The sequence below is a fragment of the Ptiloglossa arizonensis genome, chromosome 1 (assembly GCF_051014685.1).
Source record: "Ptiloglossa arizonensis isolate GNS036 chromosome 1, iyPtiAriz1_principal, whole genome shotgun sequence".
Classification (NCBI taxonomy): Eukaryota; Metazoa; Arthropoda; class Insecta; order Hymenoptera; family Colletidae; genus Ptiloglossa; species Ptiloglossa arizonensis.
In genome coordinates this window covers 32,138,619-32,150,810 of record NC_135048.1, presented here as the reverse complement: position 1 = coordinate 32,150,810, position 12,192 = coordinate 32,138,619, and the positions used below count along the sequence as shown (strand labels likewise).

General features: G+C 39.4%; 1 protein-coding gene and 1 long non-coding RNA gene across 3 annotated transcripts in view; one reads left to right on the top strand and one right to left on the bottom strand.

Annotated features, from left to right (window-relative positions):
* Rsh (Rap GTPase activating protein radish) overlaps positions 1-12,192 on the bottom strand; it is a 54,074-nt gene that overhangs the window by 11,982 nt on the left and 29,900 nt on the right. For both annotated transcript variants that reach the window (XM_076324390.1, XM_076324397.1), the window contains exons 10-11: positions 2,744-2,846; positions 583-755 (exon numbers count right to left, since the gene is read on the bottom strand). In XM_076324390.1, the coding sequence (XP_076180505.1) occupies positions 583-755; positions 2,744-2,846 (276 nt within the window). The remainder of the gene's footprint in view (positions 1-582; positions 756-2,743; positions 2,847-12,192) is intronic.
* Positions 1,669-9,866, top strand: LOC143153349 (uncharacterized). Its single transcript, XR_012993777.1, has 3 exons — positions 1,669-3,194; positions 3,282-3,389; positions 4,402-9,866. It is a non-coding gene; the product is annotated as an uncharacterized LOC143153349 (long non-coding RNA).

Here is a 12,192-nt window from a genome sequence, read left to right as displayed (position 1 = left end):
TTACCTACGCGTTAGAAAAGATTTTTCATCGGTCTCGTTACTCTACACAATGTTTACCGATACGTTTCGCACACCACGATCGAAACAGTTTCTCGTATGGGCCCCTCAGAATGAGAACGACTCGAGAAATTGAATAATCGACTCACCTCTGTCTCTCGTATCGTACAATACGCTTTAAATATTCATTTCTAAACGCAATGGTAAAACATTTTCGTGCAATGCTCTCGTTCTCAGAGACTCGAAAGTCAACGATTCGGTTTCTCTGTCTCGTTTCCAATACGTACGGAGCAAACGCATCGTTGCAACTGTACGTTCAAGTGAACAGAGAGACCAAAGAATCGGAGGAAAATTTCCGTTCGATTCGTAACCGTAGATTCGGATTCGAGGCTAGCAGCAAGGTGGCCATATGCAAAGGCGTATAATCCAAGACAGAGAGAACCACCTGTAGCTTCGGCTCATACATATGCGCGTCTGTGAAAGTTCGAGTTCCTCCTCTCCAGCTGTTCCGAGACGTATCACGAAAGCGGAAATCGCGACGATTCGAGGCAGAAACGGATCCGTAAATGCTCTCGGTGATCCTACCTGAGCACGCTTGCGGCGGCATCGGGAATATCAGGGTAGTCGATGATTTTCTTCTCGCAACTGCGCAGCCTAAACTTTGTGGTTTGAAGCTGCGCAACTGCTGCATGAAGTCCGAGCACTCCATCAGCGCCACGTCAGCGAAGTGTAGATCGCAAAGTATTTGATTTTTGAACCTGCGAAAACGAGAACAGAAGATTCGAGCGTTTCTAGTAGTTTCTACGAGAGTTTAGAGATTTTCTGTAACACCTTCAGGGGATAAATAGAGCTTCCTTTTTTTACTTTAAATACGCGACTTTGGAAATACAGTTCTATTTTATGTGATAAATTGTTAAGAAATAAGTTATAATTATTATAACTTATTATAATAATATACAATATAATATTAAATTGTTATAAATAAATAAATTGTTAATATCCAATTATTAAATTGGAGCTATATTTCTAAAGTCGTGTATGTAAGAAAAGAAATATATATACACGTGAAATAATTTTCAGAAATTTTCTTCAAATTGTAGATGCTTCGTTACTGTCGCAAGAATATTCTAACAATTTTTAGAAAGTTCTATGTCAAAATTGAATTTTTCTTCTGTTTCTTTTTTTTTAGTAAATCGTACCAAAATTGCGTCTTCAACGAACATAGCAAATTAAAATGTTGAAGAATGATCATAAACTGGAATACGAATTGTATCGAGTATCATGAGAAAACAATCGGTGAAGTTTCACGAAAGTCTGAGTCGCTCGATAAAAAGTGAATCCGTGTCGGCGTCCCGACGTCGGTCGTTATTGGATCACGTCGACCCTCTTATCTCGTCTATCATCCTTTATTATCGTGGATTCACGCGATACCAATTAAAATCACAGAGAGGCGCGCCTCGAATCACGATCCGCGTGAAACTGTTGCCCGAGTATTCGAATCCTTCGATGATTTTGCAGCGCAACGATATTTCCCACATCGGACATCATCGTTCTAAATTTTCACACCTCACGTGTACGAACCCCACGGAAATTGAACCGATTCGCGACACGTCCGGAAAATTTCTCACATTTTCAATTTTCACGGCCGATACTTTGCTCCCCTCTGCTCTTTATTCCACCGAGTAACCTCCGATTCGAATATTAAACGCGAAGGGAACATCCGTTGAAAAACTCGATCGATGGCAGCTCGATTGATTTACTCGCGTTTTCGAAACCGAGAATACCGACGTGTGTATTATCCGAATTCATTCGTCGAATTTAGAACAGCGTTCGTGAAATATTCAATTTCAAGAAACTCGATCGATGGCAGCTCGATTGATTTACTCGCGTTTTCGAAACCGAGAATACCGACGTGTGTATTATCCGAATTCGTTGGTCGAATTTAGAACAGCGTTCGTGAAATATTCAATTTCAAGAAACTCGATCGATGGCAGCTCGATTGATTTACTCGCGTTTTCGAAACCGAGAATACCGACGTGTGTATTATCCGAATTCATTCGTCGAATTTAGAACATCGTTCGTGAAATATTCAATTTCAAGAAACTCGATCGATGGCAGCTCGATTGATTTACTCGCGTTTTCGAAACCGAGAATACCGACGTGTGTATTATCCGAATTCATTCGTCGAATTTAGAACAGCGTTCGTGAAATATTCAATTCGAAGAAAGTCGATCGACGACGGCCACGATTCGTTTAGTCGCGTTTTTTCGAATCGTGGACACCGTGATGTACATTGTTCGCGCGCGTTCGTCGAATTCACGAGGTTGTTTTCGTGAAATATTCAATTGGACGAAAGTTTCGGGTGAGATGAATTTTCGATCGTTCGAAACCGTGTGGGCGGTGTCCCTTCGTAAACGATCGGGAGCAACGAGAACGATCTCTCCGTCGATACTCGACACGTGACGTTCTTATTGAAAAAGTCTCGAGCACGTGATAACGGTGAAATGGGGGGGGAGTAATGTAAATGTTACGCTTTCTCCCTGACCATCGAAGGAACGACCACCGTACGCCAAATAACGGAGGAAGGTTTATTGCGGAACCGTGCCCGGTATTTTCTCCATAAATAGGAAATTAAAGCGGCAGCCGGATGAAATTACGGGGCACGGTCATTCCGCGGGAAATATGGCGGGGAACGGGGATTTGGAACGCGTATGCAAATTGGATCGTTGTAATTCACTTTACTCACCGTCTAGCCCGTTTCTGATTGGGTCCCGTGAGATTCAGGCCGCAGCTGTTACATTTTAGGCATTCCTCGTGGTAGTGATTGTTGTCGTACAACGGTGACGGTTCTTGAAACAACAAACGAAAGAGGTGAGGTTCGATTTTCTTACAAGTATGCATCGCGAATGTGTTTACAGCGAGTCCCGGTTATAAGAAACTATATTACCCCGGATAGATGAAACCGAACCTGAACGATTCGAATTATATTCGTAAAAAGGAACTGACTTCTATTTGTAAGTTGCGATAAATTCTTTTCATCGATATTATAATAATAATAATAATAATTTTCTTAGAAGTATACATCGCGAATGCTTTTACAGCGAGTCCCGTTTATAAGAAACAATATTATCCCGGATAGATGAAACCGAACCTGAACGATTCGAATTGTATTCGTAAAAAGGAACTGACTTCTGTTTGTAAGTTGCGATAAATTCTTTTTATCGATATTATAATAATAATAATAATAATTTTCTTTGAAGTATACATCGCGAATGCGTTTACAGCGAGTCCCGTTTATAAGAAACTATATCACCCCGGATAGATGAAACTTAACCTAAACGATTTACGAATACAATTGAAATTATATTTGTGAAGAGGAACCGATTCTGTTTGTAAGTTGCGATCAATTCTTTTTATCGATATAATAATAATAAAAATAATAGTAATAATAATAATAATAATAATAATAGTAATAATAATAATTATAATAATAATAATAATAATAATAATAATTTTCTTCGAAGCATACATCACGAATGCTTTTACAGCGAGTCCCGTTTATAAGAAACAATATTACCCCGGATAGATGAAACTGAACCTAAACGGTTCACGAATATAATTCAAATTGTATTCAAATTAATGTAATTCAAATTATATTCGTGGAAAGGAATCATCTTCTGTTTGTGAAGTAAAATAAATTTAAGTTACAGAAGCTTATTTTTATCGATATAATAATAATAATAATAATAATAATCTTTTCGAATTAAAGTGGAATTGTAATCGTAGAATGTAGATTAATTTAAAACATTGTTTTTAATTAACCGTACGAGAAACTTACGATACGTATGTAAGAAGTACAGTGAAAATTATCTCATCGATGAGTGTATCTCCCGAGAGATAAAATCGTTCCAACGTGGAAAAAACGATCGGGGAATTAATTGTAACTCTTGAAAAAGGTATTCCCATCGTTTAATCGATCGAAGTTCAATGTATAAAGTATTAGGATTATCGGGCTGATTAAATTTCAATCGAGACTTATCTGAATTATTGGGTTCATTAGATCTTAATTATATCGGTAATTTATTCAAATTTGCTGTACACCGGCGCTATAAAGTACTCGGTCGGTGCGGAAGAAATCTATTTTCGCTCCCTTTATCGAGAAAGTGCAACTTCGTTTAGGAATTCTTCCAACACTCGGTTTCGCGCATGCTTTCGCACAGTTGCTCGAAAACAGAGGAGAAATGTAAATACTTTCGCCAGTGGAAAAGTACGATTAATTTATTTCTACGTAAAAAATACTAATCGTTTCTCAATTACACGCAATCTCGATGGATTGAAAAATTTCGATCGGACTATAAACATTCGACGATCGTGTACTCTTCAATAAAATCATACACGGTGTAGTTTCCAGTATCCAAACCCTCATTAACGAAGCTACCAGCATACGACGTAACAATGACAACTAAACGAGAGCGCGTGGCTTTCATTTTGGAACAAAATAGAAAATAATTGGAGACTCGAACGCGACGAAAGTGCAACAAAATTAGCGAGAATACACGGTAAATAAATCTACACTCGCTAGTGTTAAAAAAACGAAAACATTATATCGAAGACCATACGCAACATGTGAGCAACGATGAAGGTGCACTTTAAGAGAAACAAGACTTCGTTGGTTCGGCACACAAAAGAATATGACCCTGCACAGTTACTGTGTAATTTAATAGCGAAAAAGATAAGACTCCAAAGAATATAATTCTGCCCAATCACTGTGTAATTTACTAGTCGTAAAGATACTGCACAAAAGAATGTAATTCTACACAGTAATTGTATAATTTACTAGTCGAAAAAATACAGTTCAAAAGAATATAACTCTACCCAATCGCTGTGCAATTTACTAGTAGAAAAGATACTGCACAAAAGAATGTACCTCTCCGCAGTTACCGTCTAATTTACCGCTCAAAAATAATATAAATCCTTAAACTTTCAGACGAACTCTCTCAATTTTGTTAATTTCTATCGGCGTAAATTCAGTTCGATGTAAAGAGAAGTGATTCGTTATCGGAATGTTCCCCTATCCGGGCACTTTTATCTCCCAATTAGTACGGATACCAGAGGCTGCATCGTGCACATATATCTCCTTGGTGCACCCGAAGGTGCACTCCTGCACTTTCGAAGCAGAACGGTGCAACCCCGTGGAGAATAAATGTATCCGATAAATTCGAGGTGTCTGGAAAGCAAAACCGCAAAACAAGTTTCCCGGTTGGTCCCGTTTTCCATCGACGGTTATCCCGTTGATCAATTTTCGAAGGCGTCGCGACGGACCGGGTCGCGAAGCGTCCCAAGAGTTCGATCCGGGAGTCTTTCGCGCCACCAATCGCCTCTTTTCTCCACTTTTTTTTTCCCCGTGTTTTATACTTAACGACCCCTCGAGCTCGCGTCGTCGTCGAGGGGTGTGGCCCGTCCTCTCTCTCTCTCTCTCTCTCTCTCTCTCTCTCTCTCTCTCTCTCTCTCTCTCTCTTTCTCTCTCCCGTGAGGTCGCCGTGGGGGCCATAAAGAATTCCAGCGCGTGCTGAGCACGGAATTTTGATATCGCGGGCGAGAAAGCCAGGCGTCTCGGCGCCGAGGGAAAACCGTCCACGTCGAGTTTTCGTGACCACCGGAACGTCTAATTGCGTGAACGCACGCACCCGCTCGCGCGTACACGCACGCTCTTGATTCATACGTCCCGGCGCGTATTCCAATCCCACCTCCTTCCAGTCCCTCGGAAACGAATTACTCCACCTTTCGACCGAGCATTAACCGATAAGCTTTTATACCCACTTCACACCCCTCTTGGTAGTCGTCGATCGCGTATACTTTGATCACACAGTGCTTCCAATTAATCCTTGTCTTCATCGCGTGGGTCATTTCGGGCCCGGAGAAATTTTCACTCATTTGCACCTCTTGGTCGTCGTCGATCGCGTAAACTTTAATCGTACGGTGCTTCCAATTAATCCTTGTCTTCATCGCGTGGGTCATTTCGGACCCGGAGAAATTTTCACTCATTTGCACCTCTTGGTCGTCGTCGATCGCGTATACTTTAATCGTACAGTGCTTCCAATTAATCCTTGCCTTCCCCGCGTGGGTCATTTCGGACCCGGAGAAATTTTCACTCATTTACACCGTTAATACGACTCTCCTTATGCATTAAGAAAGATACGATGGAGTAGTTTCTTGTTCGAAATGTTCTTCGAGATTACATTACGGGTCAGTTTCGACCCACGCGTGGTCACCCACGTGGTTTCCCTCGATTAACCTTTGGTGTTGCGAGGGTTAATAGGTGATTTATAAAAAAAGACATTGTACGCTTGAATCGAAAGGTAAGAGCGATACAAATTGGAATTTACGATAAATCCTTGTCTTGCCACGCGTGGGTCATTTCAGACCCGGAGAAATTTTCACTCATTTGCACCGTTAATACGACTCTCCTTAAGCATTAAGAAAGATACGATAGAATTGGTTTCTTATCCGAAATGTTTTTCGAGATTACGTTACGGGTCAGTTTGGACCCACGCGTGGTCTTCCCCGTGGTTTCCATCGTTAAAACCGTTGGTGTTGCGACGGTTAATAGATAATTTATAAAACGAGACATTGCACGTTTGAATGGAAAAGTAAAAACGATAGTTGGAAATTAATTTAAGAAATAAACAGTAAAACCAACGTCGTGCACGATGCATCGACTGTAGCCAAATATGTACGGAATAACACACGGGTAAAAACTCTGTGGAAACTATTTGTTTGCTACGACTGTTATTCGAACGAAAATATGATTCGATTGTGTAATTTTGATCGGACAAACAACTGGTCGAATGTTTGCTCTTTATTCGTTATTCGGAACGTTTATCCGCACAGTCCGTCTCTAACCAGAGTCTATCGGTTCGGTGAAAGAACGAAGAGCGGAGAATCTTTGATTTGGAACGGGGCGCGCGCGAATGTCTCTCTTTCGACGAAAGCAATTACATTACACGGAATCTGAATACGTTTCGCGGAACGCAAGAATTCTTCCGTATCGAGGAGCGCACAATGCTGGGAATAGCTGAGGAAATAACCGAGGAATAAAGTCGGGAGCAGCGCGCTTTGCGCGTCGTTCACGAGGAAAATTCCAGAATGGGATGGATACGAATTTAAAAAAAAAAAAGAAAAGAAAAAAAAGAAAAAGGAAACAGTCGCGCCGAAACGAAGAATCTTTGATTTCGAATAAAGAACGAGCGTTAAATGGAGCGGGAAATTTTGCTCGTCGACCGAGAGCAATTACATTATACGGAATACGGACACCCCGAGCGAAGCAGGAAACGGTTTCGTACTGGAAAAAGCCACGTGGAACAGGAAATTGTTAATGCAAAGCACCGGAGGGATAGGAGACCTCCACTTTAATCGATACAACCATTAGAACAAAATGAAGTACTACGCGAGCACGTCTTCCTCTCGTCTCTCTCGCTTTGGCGTGCATACAAACACACACGCGCGGAGATAGATACACACTCAAACACACTCAAACACACTCAAACACACACATACACACACGGGTGCAAGGGTTAACGCTCTCGTAACCAGGAAGTGAACTTCACGCGCTGATTCGCGACGCGATAAACGAGATAAAATTCGAAGCTGGCAAAGGGCGAGCGACAGACCCCGATTAATTAAGATCCCTCGCGCGGATAATGAAACGCGATTCGACCAAGCAAACCACCTGCGGTGTGGTGGGGGAGATTTTACAACGGTGGCCAGATTAGTGCGATCACTGGCGAAATTAGACGTGGCTCGATATTTTCTTAATCATTGCACGAATTTAGCCCCGAGCTCTCTCGTGCCGTAGAATATTTCATTGCAAGAACATTTTTTAACGTAATCGCGAGAAGAAGACCATAGAAAATTTACGTACGATCGCAAAGTTGAATTTTAAGTACGATCGAGAGAATAGAAATATTAGAAATAAAAGTTCAAGGATAAAAAAATTAATATAAATGTAAATTAGATGGGTAAACATGTAGGATAGATATACATATAAATTAGATGGGTAAGAACGTATGATAGATATAAATATAAATTACACGGCTAAAAATGTAGAATGGATATAAGTATAAATTAGATGGGTGAAAATGTAGGCACTATATTTCAAAACAAGGGCTCGATAATAATTATCGTAACACTCGGTGCAACGTTGTCTTGCGTTCACTTCTCCTCGTTCGTTGCATCGGTTCTAAATCCCTCGCACACGTGTACGTACACAATTTAATCACACTCTGAACACACACACACAAACACACACACACCGTAGAAATAAACACACGCTCTTTTCTGCATAATTCCAAACACGTCCCATCCCGCTCGATACTTTCTATCGAGGTATTATTAATAGTTTAAACGCGCACGCACTGTTCGTTGCTCTTCCCCCAATATTACAAACGGAATAATACGTATAATAAACAATACCCGGCGCGATATTAATTTGACCACCGCTTGTAATATTCGGGCCCGCAGATTCTGAACGTCCGACACGCTCGTAAAGTTTGACTAATATCACGCCGCGCTCGAAACTGCCCTTCCCTAAGCGCCGACCGGCGAGTAAAACAGGGAAAACACGCGTTAAACGCGCGTTTTATCGTCTTCGATCTCGGCCGGGACTCTCATCGCGCGTCGCTGAATGGAGGCGGTACAGAGAACCGGAAAATAATCGTAATTTCCCTCGCCGTGGGTTATTGCGACGCGAACTCTCTGCGGGGTATAAATAACGAAACCGTATCTCGTTACAGCCATCGAAACCCGTGACCCGTGAAAACTCTTCCGAATGGAAACGGAAAAGGGAATTACATCGTGTAAGAGTCGCGATAATGGCACTCTATCGGACACCGCGAAGGGTGATGTTTTCCGATAAATGTTACCGCTCTTGGTAGTTTCGTAAAATTCGCTAATAGTGTGGCATCCCATAACGAACTAATTCGTGTTCGAATACCCTAATACCGTGTTCGTTTATCGAATGCATTGTCACGTATGCGTGTGTGTGTTTATACGTGTTTGAAGGAGTCGTCTCGGTACGAAATGTGTAAAAAATGTACCAAGGTTTACAAATGTACCATAAGGAACTAATTTGATCTAATACCTTGTTCGTTTATCGAATGCATTGTCACGTATGCGTGTGTGTGTTTATACGTGTTTGAAGAAGTCGTCTCGGTACGAAATGGGTAAAAAATGTACCAAGGTTTACAAATGTACCATAAGGAACTAATTCGATCTAATACCTTGTTCGTTTATCGAATGCATTGTCACGTATGCGTGTGTGTGTTTATATGTGTTTGAAGAAGTTCTCGGTACTAAATGGGTAAAAAATGTACCAGAGTGTACAAATGTACCATAACGAACTAATTCCCTCTAATATCTTGTTCGTTTATCGAATGCATTGTCACGTATGCGTGTGTGTGTTTATACGTGTTTGAAGATGTCGTTCTCGGTACGAAATGAGTAAAAAATGTACCAGAGTGTATAAATGTACCATAACGAACTAATTCGATCTAATACCTTGTTCGTTTATCGAATGCATTGTCACGTATGCGAGTGTGTGTTTATATGTGTTTGAAGAAGTTCTCGGTACGAAATGGGTAAAGAATGTACCAGAGTGTACAAATATACCATAACGAACTAATTCGATCTAATACCTTGTTCGTTTATCGAATGCATTGTGACGTATGCGAGTGTGTATTTATATGTGTTTGAAGAAGTTCTCGGTACGAAATGAGTAAAAAAATTACTAGAGTATACAAATGTACTATAAACTTAATTTATTGGACGTTAAGACTATAAAAATGTACGTATTATAAATATAATTTATTGAACTGTAAGAGTGTACAAATGTACGTATTATGAACATAATTTATTGCACCGTAAGAGTATACAAATGTATGTATTATAAACTTAATTTATTGTATTACACAAGTGAACAAATGTACGTATTGTAAGCTTAATTTATCGTAATTTAATTTTATACATAGCATATTACGCGTGTAATGTATTATACATTACACGTATGTGAATTTATTAAAAAAAAAAAATTGTTAAAGAAGTAGAGTAATCCTTGTTTCTATACCTCTTAGGAATCGTCTTATGAAAGGTTCGTTCACTGAATGTCGTTTGAAAAATAAGTCCAACGATGTCTATTTCAACCTGGACTTTTGAACTTTTCAGAAATGGACCATCAACGTGTCATTAAAATGATCGAGTCTCGTTTCAACAGCGGTAATATCTGGATGATATTCTTTCGCGATGTCGGAGAATCTGTATCAGCAGGAAAATAATATTATAGAGTCTTTTTTTGGAACACTGCGACCTTTTCCTTATTCTCACCCACGTTTTTGTTGCAGAAAGCTTTCTGCTTCTTCATCGTGCAGTTCTTCCAGTTCTTTGGTCGTCGACTCGTCTCTGTGGTTATTCACCAACCTTTCCACATTGCCCTCGTTGATTTGAAAACGCACAAAATTACCCAAACTCATAATTTCATATGTAACAAAGTATTTCTCAAACTGTCGAATACCTTCAAAATCTCTCAAAGCTAAAACTTCAACCCCCAATTACTTCCCAGTCCATTTTAAGCACCTAATTCCTCATTTCCAAGCAGCGATAATTACCGATTCGTTCAAATGCTAAATCAAAAGGATAAGTTAGAGCATTATCCATAATTAAAAGAACCTTTGGTGAAAGATTCCTTAGCTCGAGATGATCTTGAACCATGGAACCAAATACTACAATTGATCCATTCGGAGAATAGATTCATTATCGTCAAATCTTCACAATTGGAACGCAACAATATTTCAATACGATTTTTTTCAACGTTTCCAAACACTCCACGATTCTCAGAATGGTGTACGAGAAGTGATTTGATTTTGCAGTCACTCACAGCATTCGCACAAAAGAGTAGCGTAAGACGATTTTTCATAGGCTTATGACCGGGGATTCTGGATCCCTCTTTCGTGATATATGCCCTAGATGAGATTTTCTTCCGAAACAGACCACTTTCGTCCCAACTGAACAACTGCTGTGGAAGGAAACCTAGTCTTCGATTATTTTTTAAATTCCTCGTGTATCTCGGCAACTTCGCGACCGGAACTAGCTGCTTCAACGTGCTTTACGACACCGTGCGATCCACTTCTGTGTCCAAATCTGGTAAATCATCTTTCATCAGCGGAAAACTCCTTCACGGAATCGATACTTGCGCCAAAAGTCTTTGCACCAAGTTCTACGAACAATAGTTCCTCTGTTTCGGGAGTAATCGTTTCATCGACCCTATTAGTGGCCATCGTATTCTTTAATCCATATTAACACGATTCGATTTGTTCCGAGATATTACAACGTTAAGTACTCAATCCACAAAATTTTATAGCGATTACTATATTTTTTATTTCTTCTTTGTCTTTCAAAATTGCACTATACCATATTCTTTGCTTCGATCTACGCTTTCTCTATTTTCTCGCTTTGGAATTATTCCGTTTCCAATATCTAAGTTAATTATTGGGTTGTTCGGAAAGTCATTTCGTTTTTTTTTTTTTTTTATGAAAATGAAATACGATATTTTTAGAGTGTACAAACATTTTATTAAATCATATATTCTCTATTTTGGAAACTGAAAATAATTTCCGAACAACCTAATAATTTTTGTACTCACTTTCCTTCTTCTATATATGTACACCAAAATAGTAATGTAACTATCGAAAGAATTTTAATACTTTTTTACTCTACTTTGCCAATTTACAATTAAAATTATATTTTCGATAAAAAGCACAATTGTGACACTATTAAAAGACAAATAATTAGCTAAATAACCAGAATGTTTTACTCCATTTGGCCAATTTACGATTAAAATTATATCTTCAGTAAAAAGCACAATTGTGACACTATTAAAAGACAAATAATTATCTAAATAACCAGAATGTTTTACTCCATTTGGCCAATTTACGATTAAAATTATATCTTCAGTAAAAAGCACAATTGTGACACTATTAAAAGACAAATAATTATCTAAACAACCAGAATATTTTACTCCATTTGGCCAATTTACGATCAAAATTATATCTTCGATGAAATGCACAATTGCAGCACCATTGGAGGACGAATAATTAAATAAATAACCGGAACGTTATGGGAACTGAAACGATGTCGTGCATATTC